General features: G+C 59.6%; 1 protein-coding gene across 12 annotated transcripts in view; it reads left to right on the forward strand.

The window, feature by feature from the left end:
• The first annotated feature begins 906 nt into the window (after positions 1-906).
• The window catches only part of LOC105471967 (glutamate ionotropic receptor NMDA type subunit 1), a 30,155-nt gene continuing 10,885 nt past the window's right edge, over positions 907-20,176 (forward strand). For 3 of the 12 annotated variants that reach the window (XM_011724866.3, XM_011724867.3, XM_011724869.3), the window contains exons 1-7: positions 911-1,594; positions 3,924-4,058; positions 7,692-7,868; positions 10,436-10,498; positions 11,296-11,396; positions 18,260-18,381; positions 18,455-18,629. In XM_011724866.3, coding sequence (XP_011723168.1) covers positions 1,337-1,594; positions 3,924-4,058; positions 7,692-7,868; positions 10,436-10,498; positions 11,296-11,396; positions 18,260-18,381; positions 18,455-18,629 — 1,031 coding nt within the window. In that variant the 5' untranslated portion in view covers positions 911-1,336. Of the gene's footprint in view, positions 1,595-3,923; positions 4,059-7,691; positions 7,869-10,435; positions 10,499-11,295; positions 11,397-18,259; positions 18,382-18,454; positions 18,630-20,176 lie in introns of all 12 variants that reach the window. The other 9 variants (XR_981418.3, XM_071078661.1, XM_011724871.3 and 6 more) reach the window with 6 other exon arrangements.

Genomic DNA, 20,176 nt, shown 5'->3' on the forward strand with positions numbered 1-20,176 from the left:
GCGGGAGAGGGAGTGTGACCCCTGTGGGCACATGACTTCCCTCGCTGCACTGCTCCGGATAGCAGAGGTGTGGGGACGACCCTGCTTTGTCACCATTGGGGGCGTTTGCTGTTAGGTCTGCAGAATCCTCAGTTGCTATTGGAAATGGTGACATCACTGGCAGGGGCGGAGCTCCAGCCTTCCTTCAAGTTAGGGAGGGGGACGCACACTCCAGGGGTGGAGGGGGACAAAGACAGGGTGGTGTGGACCAGAGGGATGGGTAAGGCTCTGGAAAAGGGGGCGCTGGGAGCGTATTGCGAGGGACTGGAGACGGAGAGAGGAGCGGAAGCTGAGGGTGTGAAACGGCTTGCCCCGAACACACCTCGCGGGGCTCCAGTGATTCCTGGTGTCCGACCTCAGCCCCACTCAGTGCGGGTCCAGTCTCCAGGCTCTCGCGGAAGGCCTGGCTGAACACATGTGGCAGCCACGGTCACCCTCCCTATTCCTCTTAGCCCGAGGAGAGGGGTCCCAAGTTACATGGCCACGTAGACGGAGCCTCTCCCTCATTTCTGAACCTTGTGGGGGGGCGGACCCAGAGGCATGGTTTAGGGCCTCCCCCACCCCTCTAGAGCTCCAGCCTGCAAGAGTCAGGACCCGAAATATTGCTGACTGTGGGTGACGACTCGTGCGCGCACACACACATGCGAGCAGGCACGACACGTTCGGTCATATTAAAAGGCACGCAAGGGTGGTGCGGGCTGCACGCGGTGACACGGACCCCTCTAACGCTCCCAAACTGAGCTCCCTGCAGGTCCCCGACAGCAGAGGCCACTGTCCCAGGACCCCTCCAGGCACGCGCTCACACGCACACGCGCGCTTCCCGGCTCACGCGCGCTCCGACACACACGCTCACGCGAACGCAGGCGCACGCTCTGGCGCGGGAGGCGCCCCCTTCGCCTCCGTGTTGGGAAGCGGGGGCGGCGGGAGGGGCAGGAGACGTTGGCCCCGCTCGCGTTTCTGCAGCTGCTGCAGTCGCCGCAGCGTCCGGACCGGAACCAGCGCCGTCCGCGGAGCCGCCGCCGCCGCCGGGCCCTTTCCAAGCCGGGCGCTCGGAGCTGCGCCCGGCCCGCTTCAGCACCGTGGACAGCGCCGGTCGCGTGGGGCTGCGCCCGGAGCCCCTGCGCGCGCTGCCGCGCCCCTTCCCTCTGCCGACGTCCCGGGACCGCCGCTCCGGGGGAGACGTGGCGTCCACAGCCCGCGGGGCCGGGCGAGCGCAGGACGGCCCGGAAGCCCCGCGGGGAATGCGCCGAGGGCCCCGCGTTCGCGCAGCGCAGAACCAGGCCCGCGGCCCGAGCCCATGAGCACCATGCGCCTGCTGACGCTCGCCCTGCTGTTCTCCTGCTCCGTCGCCCGTGCCGCGTGCGACCCCAAGATCGTCAACATTGGCGCGGTGCTGAGCACGCGGAAGCACGAGCAGATGTTCCGCGAGGCCGTGAACCAGGCCAACAAGCGGCATGGTTCCTGGAAGATCCAGCTGAACGCCACCTCCGTCACGCACAAGCCCAACGCCATCCAGATGGCTCTGTCAGTGTGCGAGGACCTCATCTCCAGCCAGGTGCCCTCCCCCACCTCCGTCCCCCACCTCCTCCTCCTCCATACTGCACCCCCACACCCCCAGTTTCATTCCATCCTTTCCGTGCTCCCTTCCTCCCTGGAAGACACCACCCCGGAGTCAGCTGGCTGCTTCCGGGAGGCCCTTGTGTCACTAGGAACCAAACACCAGGGTCTGCTGACTCCCCTATCTTGGCCTCAGACTAGTCACCTGCCACCTTGGCTGGTCCTCAGAGGGTCCCTGGGGCTCCAGGCCCTGACTGGTGTGTGCAGACGTGGGGCTGGAGTGTGTCAGTGTGGGGGTGTGTATTCCGGGCATGGGGGCAGAAGTGCCCGTCCAGCTACATGCCCGCCCTGCAGAGCTTTAAACAGGACGGGGCCTGGGGCCATCTTTGTTTCTGCTTCCAGGTTCTCCTGCCCTTTTTTTCTACCCTTCCCCCGACCCATGGGTCTGCCTGGGAAGGGTAATGGCTCAGGTGCCAAAGCAGGGCGCTTTGTGGGAGTGGGAGTGGGGGTGCACACGCGAGAGGCGTCAGGGCATGGGAGCTGTCGGCAGCCAGCGCTGCGGGGGAGGACGCGGCTCCTGGGATTTTGCCTGTCGGAGCTGTCCGCCCCTGGGCCGAGCGCCTGCTGAATTCCAATGAGACTGCAAGGATCTGCAATGCAGCCCTTTATGTAAGAGGCAGGACAGACATCCAGCCTAGCACTGCTCACACGTGCCTACTTGGTGGACACACCACATCTGTAGACATGCATGCTCACACACACACCAAATGTTACATCAGCACACACTCATGCACCTCAGCATCACACAATTTCATATGCTCACTTGCATACATGCAGATCCATGGACACCTGCTCATGTGCCACACACGGCTTGGCATGCATTCCCAGAGGCACATGCAAACATGCACACTTACACACACGGTTCCAGTCATGCACACGCATGTACACAAACAGACATGCTGGGGCATGTGATGCGTATAACCATACCCTAGCACACGCGCGAACGCCTGCATGGTCACACACGGACCTACGGGCCTTTGCCAGGCACCTCTGGGTGCAGGTTGGAGGCAAGAGCTGGGGGAGGGAGAACCACTTCAAACAGCTGCAGCTGCACGCCAGAGTTCTTCTCAGAAATCCTCCTTCCCCACCTCACAATCCACCCCCATGCCCCAGTCCAGGACACCACGGGATGGGACTGGGGGGACGCGTCTGTAGCCAGTGGCTGCGGTCACATGTTCCATCTGGGACTGGGGAGGGACACGGAAGGTGGACTTGGGAAATCCGGGAGGGGCCATTCCTGGGGAATTGCTTCAACTCACGCCCGTGTTGCTGTCTGTCTGTGGGCATGGTCCCTGGAGCAAAGGCAATGCCTGTAGCTACCACTCACAGAACACACCCCCTGGTCAGGTACTGTCCTGCCACGTGGGGCCATGCAGTACACCCCGTCCCCATTCGCCGAAGCTCTAAGAGGCACAGGCAGAGCTGGGGACAGACTCAAGTCCTTGTTGTGTGAAGGTGGTGTGGACCCCACCTTGGGAGGGGCTGGGGAGAGAGGGAAGGTGTCAGTTCCAGAGGGCTGAGCCGCTGGCTTTAGATCTGCCCCATGGGGCCTTGGTCATGGGCAGGAAGGCTGGGCTGCACCCCCAATGCCTCCCTTCCCTTCCTTGACGATGAGGCCAGCACTCAAAGTAAGGGCTGGGTGTTGTTCAGACGGAGCCCACCTCAGGCCCCGCCCCTGGAGACACCAGCAGAAGGGACCTCGGCCTCTTTGGCGGCTCCTAGCTGCTTCCCCCTGAAGTCCAGTACTGGCCATCGGAGCTGCCTGCCCTGTCTCGGGATGTGAGCTGGCCCCACCCCTGGCCCATCAGGAAGGACGGGTGGGTTCTGAGCATCAAGGCCAACATGATGCAGGAACAGCTGTCCTCCCCAGTCCACCCTGGGTGCGTCCTGTGCTCAGGGTCCCCGGGACATCCCCAGGACAGGCCTTCATCTGGCCCTTGAGGGGCGCAGCCCCTGCAGGGCCCCGGTCAGCAATGTGAGAAGAGTGAGGGGAGGTCCGGGTGGGGTCTGCTCTCCCCTGTGTCCCCTTAGCCCCTGCTCTGCCTCTGCCCCTCTGCGATTGACTGATAAAGGATGATGATGGGGTCTCCCTCCCCCGCTCTGTGGGCATGTGTGCATCTGGGCCTGGGCATGTAGCATGTACCCAAATTGTGCCCCCACCCCTCTTAGCCTTCTGGGTTCAGCCTCTGCTGCTTCCGGATCTCAGCCTCTAGCCCAGTGCCTGGCCCACCCCTGGCTCAAGCTGACCCTGTCTCCTCTGTCCACAGGTCTACGCCATCCTAGTTAGCCATCCGCCTACCCCCAACGACCACTTCACTCCCACCCCTGTCTCCTACACAGCCGGCTTCTACCGCATCCCCGTGCTGGGGCTGACCACCCGCATGTCCATCTACTCCGACAAGGTAAGCCTGACTGCCAGACCAGGCCTGCCGGCCCTCAGCCCCAGTGCACAGCCCAGCCACTCCAGGAGCAGCGGGCCGACCCGCTCACATGGAACTCACACACCACACACTCACAGCCACACAGCTCCCCCATATTCATGCACGTCTGCACGCTCTCACGTGTCCAACTCACACATCTGCAAACACAGTCACATGCACACTCACATACTCTTACACACACAATACACTCTCTCACGCATAAGGAGGGCTCACATGGAGCCCAGCACGTGCCCCCAGCCCAGAGCAGGCCAAAGGGAGGGGGCACACCTCACACACTCACACATCACACACTCACACATTCATACTCACAGCACCCACACACGACACTGCTGTGCTCACCCTCCCCACACATGCACACCGGCACACCCACGGATTCACACAAAGTCACACACAATCACTGGCACAGGCACCAGTGACACACCCTCAGGAGGAGAGGGCCCATGGGCTGGGAGAAGGGATGGCTGGGAGGCTTTCCAGACAGGTGGACTTTGAAGGGAAGTTTGGAGAGCTGGGGGTTGCTCCAGGAGGAAAGGGGTGTGCACACAGCCAGGGTGGTGGGGCCAGCCTTTCCCACTGCAGGCATGGGTGGAGACCAATGTCTGCGGTTGCATGGCGTAAATGAGGATGCAGCTCAGGGCGGGGCGCTGGCCTGGGGGCTTCCAGCCTCTAGGGCTGAGGGGACCTTTGCTCAGCGTCCTGCAGACCCTCCTGGCCCACAGGCTAGGAGGAGGGCCTCTGTCCGATCCTGGAACAGCCGCTGAAGAGGGGGGAGGTCATCCAGTCAGTTTTGCAGGAAACTCCAAGCCAGAGAGCCACGGGGGCTTGCTCTAGGTCACACAGCCCTCCGTCTACCCAGGATGCAAACTGGGCACTGAGAGGCTGACCAACCTGGGGCCACTGACTGACAGACCTGCAGGGCCACTTGGCAGCGGACACCTAGTTTGGTGCCAGTGCTGAGGAGCCAGAGGGCTGGGCTGTGCAGCCAAGCTTCCGGGTCCCCCATCTTCTCCAAATTCCTCCAGCCCAGAGTCCACAGTCCTCAGTAACATTGCCTTAAAGCACAGGGGTCGCCCCAGCTAGGCCCGGGCTCTTCTGGGAGGATGGAAGGCCCTGGAGGCAGGAGCTGAGAGAGACTGGAACAGCCACCTTCCTGAGGCTCTGAAGGCCCTGGCATGCCCCTCAGCACCCAAACTGCTCCTCCCAGGTGACTTCACCCCTGGCCATGAGAAGGAGGGGGTCTCATTCCTGTGCCCTCAGGCACGACCTCCTTCACCTTCCTGGGCACCAGTTTCCTCACATGCGAAGGAGAGAACATGGCCTTACCCAGGAAAGCAGCCACTGGCTCAAATGAAAGCCCAGGGAAAGGGATGCCCCAGGGCAGGGCCAGCCCAGCACGTGCCCCCAGCCCAGAGCAGGCCAAAGGGAGGGGGCACACCTCACAGCTACACCCTGGCCTTACTATGGTCTATACACTACAACCAACCTGTGCCCAAAACATGAACCGGCAAGGTCAGGTCAGAGCTAGTCCAAGATCTCAAGCACAACCTGCCTTGCAGCCACGTCACCAGGTGGACAGAGAGAGGCAGGGGACATTTTTGCACCCCAAGGCACTGCCCCAGGCCACAAAGAGGGAACAGGTGAAAAATAACCTGGAGGCCTCAGAGAACCACAAGATCAGTGTGAGTCCACAGGGACACTGAAGGAACCAGGGCTCACCTGGACAGACACAGAGAACCGAGGCAGAGTGGTGCAGAGCCTGCTCCACTCCCTGCCGTGCCACGGCACTCCCTGGCAGCTTGCGGCCAGGGAAAGCAAGCCAGGGCAAGCGAGCACCACGCTTTCGCCTGGGGAGATGAAGCCTTTAGCCCCAAGAGCGAATTCTCCTTCATACATAGAGTTTAAATTTGGGAGGACTCTGGGCAGCCCCAGGGGATCTTCAAGGCACTATGTGTCATCAAGAACTTCCTGAGCTCAGCTTGTCCAAAGGTGGTGGGCTGCAGGGGAGGGGGTGAGCTCATCCCAGGAATGATTCCACAGAAACCCACGTCCCTTAGGGTGCTATGGGGCCAACACGAATCCTCCTCCATTTCCAAGATTATATGTGGGAGGAGAGGCTGGGGTGGGAGAAAGAGGGGTTCCCAGGGTCTAGAAAGTGTCCCCAGGGTCGTGGGGACAGGGGTGGATAAAAGGAGGGGGTCCCAGGGTCTAGAAAGTGTCCCCAGGTTGGCCGGGCACAGTGGCTCAATCCCAGCACTTTGGGAGGCCGAGGCAGGCGGATCACGAGGTCAGGAAATCGAGACCATCCTGGCTAACACGGTGAAACCCCGTCTCAACTAAAAATACAAAAAATTAGCCAGGCATGGTGGCGTGCGCCTGTAGTCCCAGCTACTCGGGAGGCTGAGGCAGGAGAATGGCATGAACCTGGGAGGCGGAGCTTGCAGTGAGCCGAGTTCCCGCCACTGCACTCCAACCTGGGCGACAGTGTGAGACTCCGTCTCAAAAAAAAAAAAAAAAAAAAAAAAAGGAAGTGTCCCCAGGGTGTTAGGGACAGGAGTGGGAGACAGAAGGGGTCCCAGGGTCTAGAAAATGTCCCCAAGGGAGTGGGGATGGGGTAGGAGGAATGGGGTCCCAGGGTCCAGAAAGTGTCCCCAGGGAGGTGGGGACAGGGGTGAGAGGAAGGGGGTCCCAGGGTCTAGAAAGTGTCCCCAGGGTGTTAGGGACAGGGGTGGGAGACAGGAGTGGGTCCCAGGGTCTAGAAAGTGTCCCTAGCGGGGTGGGGACAGGGGTGGGAGGAAGGGGGTCCCAGGGTCTAGAAAGTGTCCCCAGTGGGGTGGGGACAGGGGTGAGAGGAAGGGGGTCCCAGGGTCTAGAAACTCCCCAGGATGTTAGGGACAGGGGTGGGAGACAGGAGGGGGTCCCAGGGTCTAGAAAGTGTCCCCAGCAGGGTGGGGACAGGGGTGGGAGGAAGGTGGTCCCAGGGTCTAGAAAGTGTCCCCAGCGGGGTGGGAACAGGGGTGGGAGACAGGAGGGGGTCCCAGGGTCTAGAAAGTGTCCCCAGCAGGGTGGGGATGGGGGTGGGAGGAAGGGGGTCCCAGGGTCTAGAAAGTGTCCCCAGCAGGGTGGGGACAGGGGTGGGAGGAAGGTGGTCCCAGGGTCTAGAAAGTGTCCCCAGCGGGGTGGGAACAGGGGTGGGAGACAGGAGGGGGTCCCAGGGTCTAGAAAGTGTCCCCAGCAGGGTGGGGATGGGGGTGGGAGGAAGGGGGTCCCAGGGTCTAGAAAGTGTCCCCAGGGTGTTAGGGACAGGGGTGGGAGACAGGAGGGGGTCCCAGGGTCTAGAAAGTGTCCCCAGCAGGGTGGGGACAGGGGTGGGAGGAAGGGGGTCCCAGGGTCTAGAAAGTGTCCCCAGGGTATTAGGGACAGGGGTGGGAGACAGGAGGGGGTCCCAGGGTCTAGAAAGTGTCCCCAGCGGGGTGGGGACAGGGGTGGGAGGAAGGGGGTTCCCAGCCTCCGGCGGGTGTTCCAGCGGCGGGGGGCGGGTGGGAGGGCGGGTCTCCACGGGTCCCCCTCAGCCCGCCCTGCTCCCGTCTCCCACAGAGCATCCACCTGAGCTTCCTGCGCACCGTGCCGCCCTACTCCCACCAGTCGAGCGTGTGGTTCGAGATGATGCGTGTCTACAGCTGGAACCACATCATCCTGCTGGTCAGCGACGACCACGAGGGCCGGGCGGCTCAGAAGCGCCTGGAGACGCTGCTGGAGGAGCGTGAGTCCAAGGTGAGGGTCGGCGCCGCAGGCGGGCGCCTGGCGGAGCCGAGGTGCAGGACGGGCCGCCGTGTGTCTGTGGCTCCGTGTGTGACACCCTCTTCTTTCCATCGTGCATGGTCAGCACCACCACGTCTGGCGAGCGCCCGCCCCAGCCTGTCCTCGGCTCATTTCACTCGCTTTTGCCATTAGTCGAAATCTCCTTCGTGTCAGTCCCTGCGGGGCGAGGGCCAGACCACCTGGAGCTCTGCAAACACCCCTGCCCCGCGCCGCCCCGCGCTGCCCCGCGCCCTCGTCCCTTCCTCCTGCCCGCGCCCCTCGCTCCCTGGAGGCCCCAGCCGGGCTCAGGACTCGTCACCCTTCCCGCCCACCCTGTCCTGAGTTCCCAGCAGCCTCCCTCTGGGCAAGGTCTCCCCTGTACATGGCCCGCACATACCGCCCCTGCAGTCCTGTCCCCTCCCGGCTGGGCCCATTCCCTGTCCTCCCCCGCGTGGCCTCCCCTGAAGCTCTGCAACTCACAGCTCAGCAAAGCCCCATCCACAGACACCTGCCCCCCAGCCCGGACAGCCCCGTGGGCTCCACTCCCCTCCTTGCCCCCACCACAGGGCTCCCTCGGCACTCCTCACCAAGACCAATTAGCCACCTGGTTCTAGGACACACTGACCCCAACACAGCCAGGCGTCCACTCTGTGGGGCTGCAGAGAGATCAGAGCTGGGATTTGAGGGGGTCCAAGAGACCCCTGCCCCCTTCCTTACCACTCCCATTTGCAGTCTGGGGCAGAGCTGGTGCTTGGCTGCAGGACCCCTAGAGCCCTGGGTGCTCAGCACCTGGGCCGGCTCCTGGTCAAGCAGTGGGAGGAGGCCCAGGCTGAAGAGGGCCAGACCTACGGGTGGCTGGGAGCATGTTTCGTGTCAGAGCTGGCTTCATTGAACTTAGGGCCAACCTGGCACCCCCAAAGCACCACAGGACCCGGGAGGGACCAGAGGGCACGGGTCGGGGGTAAAGCCAGGGGCAGACCAGAAGGTCCTGGAAGTCCTGTCGTGGGGGTTCTGCTGAGTCTTGGGTGGGAGGGGCATGAGCACCAAGGGCCTCACCCAAGACAGTGCCCCTCACCCCAGTGCCTGACAGGCCCCTCACCTTCTGGCGTGCCCACCCACGGCCATGGACTCCCATAACACACTCACCCCTGCACACCCAACCGCTTTCATTCACAGGTGCACGCACACATTTCCATCACACTCCACACCTCCAGCCACAGGCTCAGGCCACGCTTGCCTCCATGCAGCTCCAGCGCCACACACACACCTGGACACATGCACAGGTGCACTCCTCACACACACATCTGTACACACGCACAGGTGCGCTCCTCACACACCTGGACACGCACTCAGGTGCACTCCTCACACACACACCTGGACACGCACACAGGTGCACTCTTCACACACACACCTGGACACGTGCTCAGGTGCGCTCCTCACACACACACCTGGACACACGCACAGGTGCGCTCCTCACACACACACCTGGACACGCGCTCAGGTGCACTCCTCACACACACACCTGGACATGCGCACAGGTGCACTCTTCACACACACACCTGGACACGTGTACAGGTGCGCTCCTCACACACACACCTGGACACACGCACAGGTGTGCTCCTCACACACACCTGGATACACGCACAGGTGCGCTCCTCACACACCTGGACACGCGCTCAGGTGCACTCCTCACACACACACCTGGACACGCGCACAGGTGCGCTCCTCACACACCTGGACACACGCACAGGTGCGCTCTTCACACACACACCTGGACACGCGCACAGGTGCGCTCCTCACGTGCATGCTCACCCTCACTTGCGCTGGCCAGCACACACACAGACATGCACGCACGCACACGCACACACACACATGCACACGCACACGCACACGCACACACACAAAGGCGTGCTCAGACCATCTGGCCCTTCCGCAACCTTCACAGGCTTTTGCAGACTAACCCTCCCATTCAGATACCCACAGGCGCATGCCACCCCTGCAGATGCACATATGCACACACACCCTCTTGGGCACATGTGCGAGCCGATGGGCATGGGCACCCCAGTTAGTGAGGACACCTCGGTCTCTTGAGAGGCAGAGGGAGGCCAAGGAGAGGGAGGGGGAGGGACATGGGGACAGGCCCCGGGGGGCTGCTCACCTCCCACTCAGGACTGACACGGGTTGGAGTGGGCACTGCTGGGGCCACACAGCAGGTGCATGCAGGGTGGGGGTGGCAGGTGGGGCTCCCTCCGAATGGTGGACGCGGACAGGGCCTCCCTTTCTCCCGAGAACGACCGTTTCCAAGAGCACAGCTTCGTGGCAGGGAGCCTCCATGGCCCCACCCCCACGACCCTCACCCCCCCCAAGCTCCGCCCCCGGCCCCCAGCCCCGCCCGGGGCCTCGGTGTTTGCGAGCTCCAGGTAGGAGCCCGTCTGCAGACGTGCCGAGGAGGTGGTGTGATTGCTTTAGCGCCGTCATTTTCAACCGTTTATAATCTTCTTCTGTGTCTGCATATTTTCTCTGTGCACATTATTCATCAGAGTAAAAAAAGGAACTATGAAAACCTCGGCCAACTGTCCTATGACAACAAGCGCGGACCCAAGGTATATATGCATGGACGTGCACGCCACCCGTGGCTAGGGAGCCCTGGCCTCGGCGCCTCGGCCACTAGGGCCACTGTCTGGCCCAGCCGCCGAGCCGCAGGCCCAAGCAATGAGGAGAGGCAGCCGGCAGCAGGCAGGAGAGGGCAGGCAGGAGAGGGCAGGCGTGGCGGCGTGGGTGCCTGAGGCCCACCCGCCGTGACCCTAGCCTGCACCCTCGAGGCAGGCGCGGCTGCAGGAGGAGCTGCTCTCCGGGAAGTGCATGCGAATCTCCGGGACCCCCAGGGTTTCCTCGTGGAACCCGGGAGGGAGCCCGCCCGCCTGGCCACCCGCTCGCCGGGGCTGGGCTGCTCCCGCGGGGGCCTGCGGAATCAGACCTCAGAGGACCTCCCGTGGTTTTGGAAAAGTCAGCCCCATCTCTTTTCCTGGTTGCATTCCAAAACTCTTTTCTGTTTCCCGTCCGCTGCACGCCTCCTGAGTCTGGGTCCACTTCAGCTTGCATGCTCAGTGCAAAGATGAGGACAGGAGTGAGGTGGAGAGAGAGACCCAGAGAGAGAGCAGAGAGAGCACAGAGCGAGCACAGGTGAGCGCGCAGGCTGAAGACAGGACAGGACCGGAGAGGCGAGGCCAGGCCAGGCGAGGACTGAGGAAGGCAGGCAGAGGCGCAGGTGGCAGGCGCAGACCATGGCAGCCCTAGCTAAGCTGCCTCGGGGTTCCCAGCGGCTCCAGCCCGACTCTCACCCCTGAGGTGCTATGTCCCCTGCCCCAGCCGCCTGCTAACATTCTTGTTCACACCACAGGCAGAGAAGGTGCTGCAGTTTGACCCAGGGACCAAGAACGTGACAGCCCTGCTGATGGAGGCAAAAGAGCTGGAGGCCCGGGTCATCATCCTTTCTGCCAGGTGAGGCTGGGCAGGGCCCTACACACTGCACACAGGGTGGTACCTGGCCGAGCACCCGCCATCTGAGCCAGAGCTGGGACATTCTTGGGCACAGTGACCTTCAGCTTCCAAAGCACCTTCACCAAGGACAGCCACACCCCACCCGCTCCCACGCCCACACTCCTATCGGCATGGCTGATGTGACACCCTCCATCTGTGCCTCCCTCCCTGGGCCCTTCCCCATTCCACAGTCACATACTGCCTCTGCCCTGAGCTGGGCTGTGGGAGAGGGAGATGGAGGAGACCCTGCCCTTGGGAATCTCCGCAACTCAAGGGGGCAAACCTGTGCAAACAAGGCCCAGGGCTGGGGCCAGGGACGAGGCCCAGGGAAGTGATGTGCAGATGTGCCAGGCGAAAAGGCCCATGGCAGGGAGAGGGCCAGACTTCCCAACGGAAGGGTTGCAACAACTGGAGCAGCAGCTTAAGGGGAAATCAGTTAGGTACCCGGGAAATCAGGCTGCTCTGGACAGGGTCCGGTGCCACAGATCAACCTCGGGAGAAGCCTACTGTAAAAAGCTCCCTATTTGCAAATGGCTAGGTTCTCCTGGGAAGGGAAAGGCTGGGTGACTGGGAATAGGAAAAGCAAGAGTAGGGAAGGGCAGGGTGAGTAGCCTTGCCTCATGGGACAGCCAAAACCCCACTGTCCCTGACCTAAAAGCTCTGCTAGGCTCCAACAGAGCGGAGCAAAACAGCATCGAAACGCCCAGAGGAACACAGCCCAGCCCTCCAGCCCTGCATATGGGAAAGAGCCAGCGACACTCTCAGTCCCAGGGCAGGCCACCATTTCCATGGGTCCATCAAACGAACCTCTGGCACGGAGACAGGTGCAGCCCCCTCACCAGGGCAGAGCGCAGGGTGGGGCCAGCCAGGGCTCCTCGGGCTAGAAGGCAGGAATCTTCCCAGCCCAAGGCAGGGTTATTGCTTAGAGCTGCCCACGGGGCCTCACCTGCTTCTCCTGCAGCTGCTATAAAAAGGCACTAATCATCCCCCATTACGCCCCCCGCACTCAGCTTTAGGCTCATAGGTCTCTTGTCCACTCTACTCATCCAACCGTGGGCCCCAGGGAGGGATGGCCTGGCTCCAGGAAAAAAGATTTTTAAAGATTTGACCAGGCAAGGTACGCGTACGCACTGGTCCCAAGGAAGGAATGCCCCGCCCAGAAAAAAGCCCCGCCCAGGGAAAGACCCGCCCAGATAAAAGTCCCGTCCAGAGAAAGCTCTGCCCAGAAAAAAGAACTGCCCAGGGAAAACTCCGCCCCAAAGAAAGCCCCGCCCAGGGAAAGCTCCGCCCAGAAAAAAGACCAACCCAGGAAAAGCCCAGCCCAGAAGAAAGCCCCGCCAAGGGGAAGCCCCGCCCAGGGAAAGCTCCGCCCAGGGAAAGCCCCGCCCAGAGAAAGCCCCACCCAGAGAAAGCCCCACCCAGAGAAAGCCCCACCCAGGGAAGGCCCCGCCCAGGGAAAGCTCCTCCCAGAAACGTCCCACCCGGGGAAAGCCGCTACTAGGAAAAAGCCCCGCCCAGAAAAAGCACCACCCAGGGAAAGCCCCGCCCAGAAAAAACCCCCTCTGAGAAAAAGTCCAGCCCAGCAAAAGCCCAGCCAGACTCTCAGAAGTTAATTTTCTTTTTTCGTTGTTTTGAGAGGGAGGCTTGCTCTGTCCTCCAGGCTGCAATGCAGTAGCACAATCTCAGCTCACTGCAATCTCTGCCTCCCGGATTCAAGCGATTCTCCTGCCTCAGCCTCTCAAGTAGCTGAGACTACAGACACACGCCACCACACCGGGCTAATTTTCATATTTTTAGTAGAGACGGGGTTTCACCATATTGGCCAGGCTGGTCTCGAACTTGTGGCCTCTTTTTTTTTTTGAAATGGAGCCTCATTCTGTCACCCAGGTTGGAGTGTAGTGGCTCGATCTTGGCTCATTGCAAGCTCCACCTCCCGGGTTCACGCCATTCTTCTGCCTCAGCCTCCCAAGTAACTGGGACTACAGGCACCTGACCCCACGCCTGGCTACTTTTTTGTATTTAGAGTAGAGACGGGGTTTCAACGTGTCAGCCAGGATGGTCTCGATCTCCTGACCTTGTGATCCGCCCGCCTCAGTCTCCCAAAGTGCTGGGATTACAGGCTTGAGCCACCGACCCCGGTCACTTGTGGCCTCTTCTGTTATTTTCTGGATTGTTTACACTTCCCTCACTCATCACAGAGCTGGAGAGAGATTCTGTGGCTGTGATGGGATAAAAGGATGGATAGGCAGGTGAACAAATGAATAGACAGCTGGCTGGGAAGTGGAAGATTTCTTCATCCCAGATGGGGCAACTCAAGGAGTCGATTACCCTAAAACACACCTGTTCCACTGTTGGGCACTTTTGCAATAGACAAGTTCACATCAAGCTAGACCTGCCTGATCCCTACATTCTAACTGGAGTGACCAACAGGACATGGGAGAAAAAATCACATACAAAGCCAATCCACAGAACCCTGCCATGCCCAGGTCCCCAGACATAAGGGAGGGGGCATTTTCTCCACTGTTTTCTGTCGGCCAATGAGCCCCTGAGCCATGCACTACAGTCCCACAGGTTGACCCCATGTTGCCAGCCTCAGGGTTAAGGTCATGTTTCCAGACATGGCCCTGAGAAAAAGGCCAGCCCAGGGAAAGGGACATGGTCAGGGCAGACAGGTGCATGCACACAGGAACCATGTGCATACCACACATCCATGCACATGAGCACACTCCACACACCACCTGTGTATGCACATATCATACACACGTGCACAAATGCATGTACACACACTATAGTCATACCACACATACATCTCTACCCACACATGCAGAATCATGGACAGGTCATACACAACACATACACATGTACCCACATGCCATATACACACCACATGTACCATGCATACACCATACACACACGTGCACAAATGCATGTACACACACTATAGTCATACCACACATACATCTCTACCCACACATGCAGAATCATGGACAGGTCATACACAACACATACACATGTACCCACATGCCATATACACACCACATGTACCATGCATACACCATACACACACGTGCACAAATGCATGTACACACCATCACACCACTCATACATCTCTACCCACACATGCAGAATCATGTACAGGTCACACACAACACATATGCATGTGCACACATGCCATATACACACTGCATGTACACACATGCACCATGCATACACCATACACACACGTGCATAAATGTATGTACACACACCATAGTCACACCACACATACATCTCTACCCACACATGCACTATCATGTACAGGTCATACACAACACATACACATGTGAACATATGCCATATACACATCACATGCACCATGCATACACCATACACACATGAGTGCAAATGCATGTACATACACCGTCACACCACTCATACATCTCTACCCACACATGCAGAATCATGTACAGGTCATACACAACACATATGCATGTGCACACATGCCACATACACACCACATGTGTACACACATGCACCATGCATACACCACACACACGTGCATATACACATACAGGTAGAGGCACACACACCACCATATACACCACATACAAAGACACACACTGATATATGCACACCTACATACATGTACCCACAGTACACATGCACATACATCACAACACACATGTGCAGCACACACACCATATGCACACCCATACGCCCATGCTACATACATGCCATACCCCATGCATATGCATACACTGACCACAGCACACATCAACCACACACCCACCAACATACCTCTTTCTTTTTTTTTTTGGGACAGAGTCTTGCTCTGTTGCCCACGCTGGAGTGCAGTGGCGTGATCTCAGCTCACTGCAGCCTCTGCTCCCTGGGGTTCAAGTGATTCTCCTGCTTCAGCCTCCTGAGTACAGGGATTACAGGCATGCGCCACTGTGCCTGGTTAATTTTTTTTTTTTTTTTTTTTTTTTTGAGACGGAGTCTCGCTCTGTCACCCAGGCTGGAGTGCAGTGGCCGGGTCTCAGCTCACTGCAAGCTCCGCCTCCCGGGTTCACGCCATTCTCCTGCCTCAGCCTCCGGAGTAGCTGGGACTACAGGCACCCGCCACCTCGCCCGGCTAGTTTTTTGTATTTTTAGTAGAGACGGGGTTTCACCATGTTAGCCAGGATGGTCTCGATCTCCTGACCTTGTGATCCGCCCGTCTCGGCCTCCCAAAGTGCTGGGATTACAGGCTTGAGCCACCGCGCCCGGCCAATTTTTGTATTTTTATTAGAGATGGGGTTTCACCATGTTGGCCAGGCTGGCCTTGAACTCCTGAGCTCAGGTGATCCGCCTGCCTCGGCCTCCCAAAGTGCTGGCATTACAGGCATGAGCCACCACCCGTGGCCTTTTTTTTTTTGGTGTGTGAGGCAGAGTCTTGCTCTGTCACCCAGGCTGAAGTGCAGTGGCACAATCTTGGCTCACTGCAACCTCGGCCTCCTAGGTTCAAGTGATTCTCGTGCCTCAGCCTCCTGAGCAGCTAGAATTACAGGTGCAGGCTACCATGCCCAGCTAAGTTTTGTATTTTTAGTAGAGACAGGGTTTCACCATGTTGGCCAGGATGGTCTCGAACTCCTGGCCTCAAGTGATCCACCCACCTCAGCCTCCCAAAAGACTGGGATGACAGGCGTTAGCCACTGCCCCCAGCTCCAACATACTTTTTTTTTTTTTTAGATGACGTCTCACTCTGTCACCCAGGCTGGAGTGCAGTGGCGCGATCTTGGCTCACTGCAACCTCTACCTTCCAGGTTCAACCAATTCTCCTGCCGCAGCCTCCTGAGTAGCTGGGAATACAGGCATGCACCACCACCCCGGCTGATTTTTTTGTATTTTTTGTAGAGACAGGGGTTTCTCCACGTTGGTCAGGCTGGTCTCGAACTTCTGACCTCAGGCGATCCACCCACCAAAGTGCTGGGATTACAGGCATGAGTTACTGTGCCCAGCCTCCAACATACTTCTTGAATCCGTGCAATGGCTCTGGACTGTGAGGGCTGGAAAGGACTCTCCTCTCATGTGCTGAGCTCCTTGGAATGGAGGCCAAAGTCCCACAGCAGAGGCCAACTGGCCCACCCAGCATGCCCATCTCCCAGGAGTGCAGAGAGGCAAGCCCTGGGTAGCAGCAGGCACAGGCCTTCTTGACCCCAGATCTTCAACCTGTCACATTTTGGCTCCTCCTTAGTGAAGGTTGTTGAGGGTGTTTTGCAGAGAGACATGATGCCAATCTTAATTTTTGACCAATTTTCCATAGCATGCAGATAATTTGTTTCCAAAACTTTTCATTTTCCTGAAGTTGTCTTGATTGGTATCAGCTATTTCCATAAAATGATCGGATGAGTTTTGATGGACAGATCAGGCTTTTGTTTACAACTGTTTTGCTCCTAATAATTCCACCACATCACATGTCATAGACCCGAATTGTGTCAAGAAGACGGGCTTGTTTGTCAGGCCCTGGTGGGCACTTTGATAGCGAGCACGCTGCTCCATGACATGCATGGTGTTGGGTCTTGCTGGACAAACTGCGTTGTGTTCAGTGTGCAGAGCCTCTGCTAGATACTTTCATTTGGGGCACTGGGCCAGTGCTACTGGGAGCACCTCTGTTTTGTGTTGCTGACATCCAATAGCATCATCATCTACAGCAAACACTGAAGGTCTGCATTTCTTCGTGAGCTTATTCTTGAGAAAATTGGGGGCAGACCCCTCCTCAGGGAAGGGAGGGCCACCTTGGTTTCCAGAGTCAAGCATTGTGAAAATTACCCAACACTCAAGCAATCCACCCAACCCCGCTGCCCATGCCTGGAGAAGCAAAGTATCAGGGGTAGTCCAGGACCCCTGGAGCCAGGACAGGCCCTGCAGAGAAAGGTCTGACAGATGGTGGTGAGGGAAGACCCCCAAAGGCTTCTAGAGTCCCACCAGGCCCCCAGGTCCTTCTCATAACCAGAGAGGCCCCAGCCCCAGAGGAACAGGTCCCCTGCTCCACTGTCAACAGGGGCCCGCCTGCAAGGACACCGGCAGAGCTCAAGACCGCACATGCCTGCAAGGTGAGGCCTGCCTGGGCTCTGTCCTCCTGCAGGCCCCAGGCCTGGGTGACTGGGCGAAGGCAGCTGCTTGTGCAGAGCCCGGGGGAAGCTGCCTCTCATCTCTGGTCGTCCTCAGGACGCTGGATCCCACCAGCATCTCACCAACCTGGAGAGTCCCCCAACCCCTCATTTCACGTTTGAACATAGAGAACCAGAGGGGTGTGGCTTGTCTAGGAGGTCTTAGGAGCTTGGGTCCTGACTCTGCCATTTACCAACTCTTGTGTGTCCCGTGTGCCTCCGCTTCCCCTCGGGACACAGAGATATTGTGAAAGTTATATAAGATAATCCACATAAAACACTTCAAGCAGTGCCTGGTATCTGGCCAGCAAGTGATCAATGGTGATCCATTACCTTCCTGGGCCCCCATCAGGGCCTTCTAAGGTGGAGGGAAGGGCATGCTGGGGGCACAGGTGCAGGCCACAAGTAGGAAGTCAGTCCTATAAACCAGGTATCTAACCCCATCCCTGCTCCCGCAAGGTAAGGACCAGCATCCAACTCCATCCCTGCTCCCCCCAAGGTAAGGGCCAGCAACGGAGTCCTGGGAGGCTCCTGGGTTTTGAGCAGCAGCGCCTCTGCGGGGTTTGCAGGCTTCGATCTAGGAGGGGCTGGGGGCTGGGCAGGTCCCTGCTCCAGAGAAGGAGGACCTGGGCCTGTGGAGCGCCGCGGTGGGAGTGCTGGAGTCCTGGCCCGTCACCCCCGTCTGCCCCACAGCGAGGACGATGCTGCCACTGTGTACCGTGCAGCTGCGATGCTGAACATGACGGGCTCCGGGTACGTGTGGCTGGTCGGGGAGCGCGAGATCTCGGGGAACGCCCTGCGCTACGCCCCGGACGGTGAGTGCTGGGCCTTGGCGGGGTCCCTGAACGGGGAGGCCCCCACGGGCTCTGAGTCGCATGCTCTCCCCAGGCATCCTCGGGCTGCAGCTCATCAACGGCAAGAACGAGTCAGCCCACATCAGCGACGCCGTGGGCGTGGTGGCCCAGGCCGTGCACGAGCTCCTCGAGAAGGAGAACATCACCGACCCGCCGCGGGGCTGCGTGGGCAACACCAACATCTGGAAGACCGGGCCGCTCTTCAAGAGGTGGGCGGGGCCTCTCCCGAGCTGGGCGGGGCTGCTCTTGGGGCGGTGGGCGGGGTCACTCCAGAGCTGGGCGGGGCCGTTCTCAGGAATGGGAGAGGTCCCTTGGGGGAGGTGGGCGGGGCCGCTTTTGGGGAGGTGGGCGGGGCCACTTTCCGGAGCTGGGTATGGCCGCTCTCAGGACTGGGCGGGGCCGCTCTTAGGGAACTGGGGGAGCGCTCCTCAAGAGATGGGTGCGGGCACTCTAGGGGGTGGGGTGGGCAGGGTCGCTTCCAGGAGGTGGACGGCGCCGCTCTCAGGGGTACTGCAGTGGAGCCTGCTGCCAACATCCTCTGGACACTGTTACTTCTCTCCTCTCCCCCCACCCCTCCAGCACCACCACATCTAATGGCACAATCATCTGCCCTCTTCTCAACACTGACACCAGTGCCGGGACTGTCACTGGAGTGGGGACTGGCTCCACTGCTCCCGGCCCTACTTTCCACACTGCAGTTCACCCTGAAACAGCACCCCTCTCCCTGTGGGGCTGGCAGCCTTTGGGAGGAGGCTCTTGATGCAGATGGGGACTGAAAGCTTCCAGGGACCCAGGAGGCCAGACAAGGAGCCCAAGAACAGCACACAAACCTTAGAGAGCCAGGGCTGGCCTAGGTCCAGAGACCCAAATGAACATCTGTAGTGTGGCAGCAGTTAGCTCACAGCACGCCTGGACACCATGCCATGCCAGCTCACCCCCAGATCCCCAACCATTGAGTAGCATGTGCAGAGCCACCATTCACAATGCCCACATAAGTGCCGATGTAGGCAGCACGTGTGCACACACATGCATACACATACACAGAACCATGTGTGCACACAGACTCAGGTACATGACACACACGTGACACAGGCACATGCATGGGGTGCACCCCACATAGGGATCACGTGTGCACACAGGTTCACTGATGTGACCCGATGGGTACAATGCACACGCGCACACACAGCCAGACAGGACAGTCTGGTGGTTAGAGCCAACTCAACCTCTCCCCCACTTGCTGGCAAGAGGGCAGGCATCCTTCTGGGCTTCTGCCTCCCTCTCTGTAAGACAGGATGGCTGTGAGGACAACGTCCTAACCCATGGAAAGCCCTTGAAGCAGGGTCTGGCACCCAGAAACCACTCAGCTGTCATGAGTTGCACTGTCCATCTGGTGCAGGCAGACACCACGGTGTCCAGGGGCTGGCATGTGCTGATCTTTCTGTTCTTGGGACTGGGACAAGGGAAAAGCCTGAGCTGCTCAGCAGGCAGGAGAAGGAGCAAGGAGAAGGAGCAGGGAGAAGGAGCAGGGGGAAGGAGCAGGGGAAGGAGCAGGAAGAAGGAGCAGGGAGAAGGAGCAGGGGGAAGGAGTAGGAGAAGGAGCAGGGGGAAGGAGCAGGGGGAAGGAGCAGGGGGAAGGAGTAGGAGAAGGAGCAGGGGGAAGGAGTAGGAGAAGGAGCAGGGGGAAGGAGCAGGGGGAAGGAGCAGGGAGAAGGAGCAGGGGGAAGGAGCAGGGGGAAGGAGTAGGAGAAGGAGCAGA

This window comes from Macaca nemestrina, chromosome 14 (assembly GCF_043159975.1).
Source record: "Macaca nemestrina isolate mMacNem1 chromosome 14, mMacNem.hap1, whole genome shotgun sequence".
Taxonomy (NCBI): Eukaryota; Metazoa; Chordata; class Mammalia; order Primates; family Cercopithecidae; genus Macaca; species Macaca nemestrina.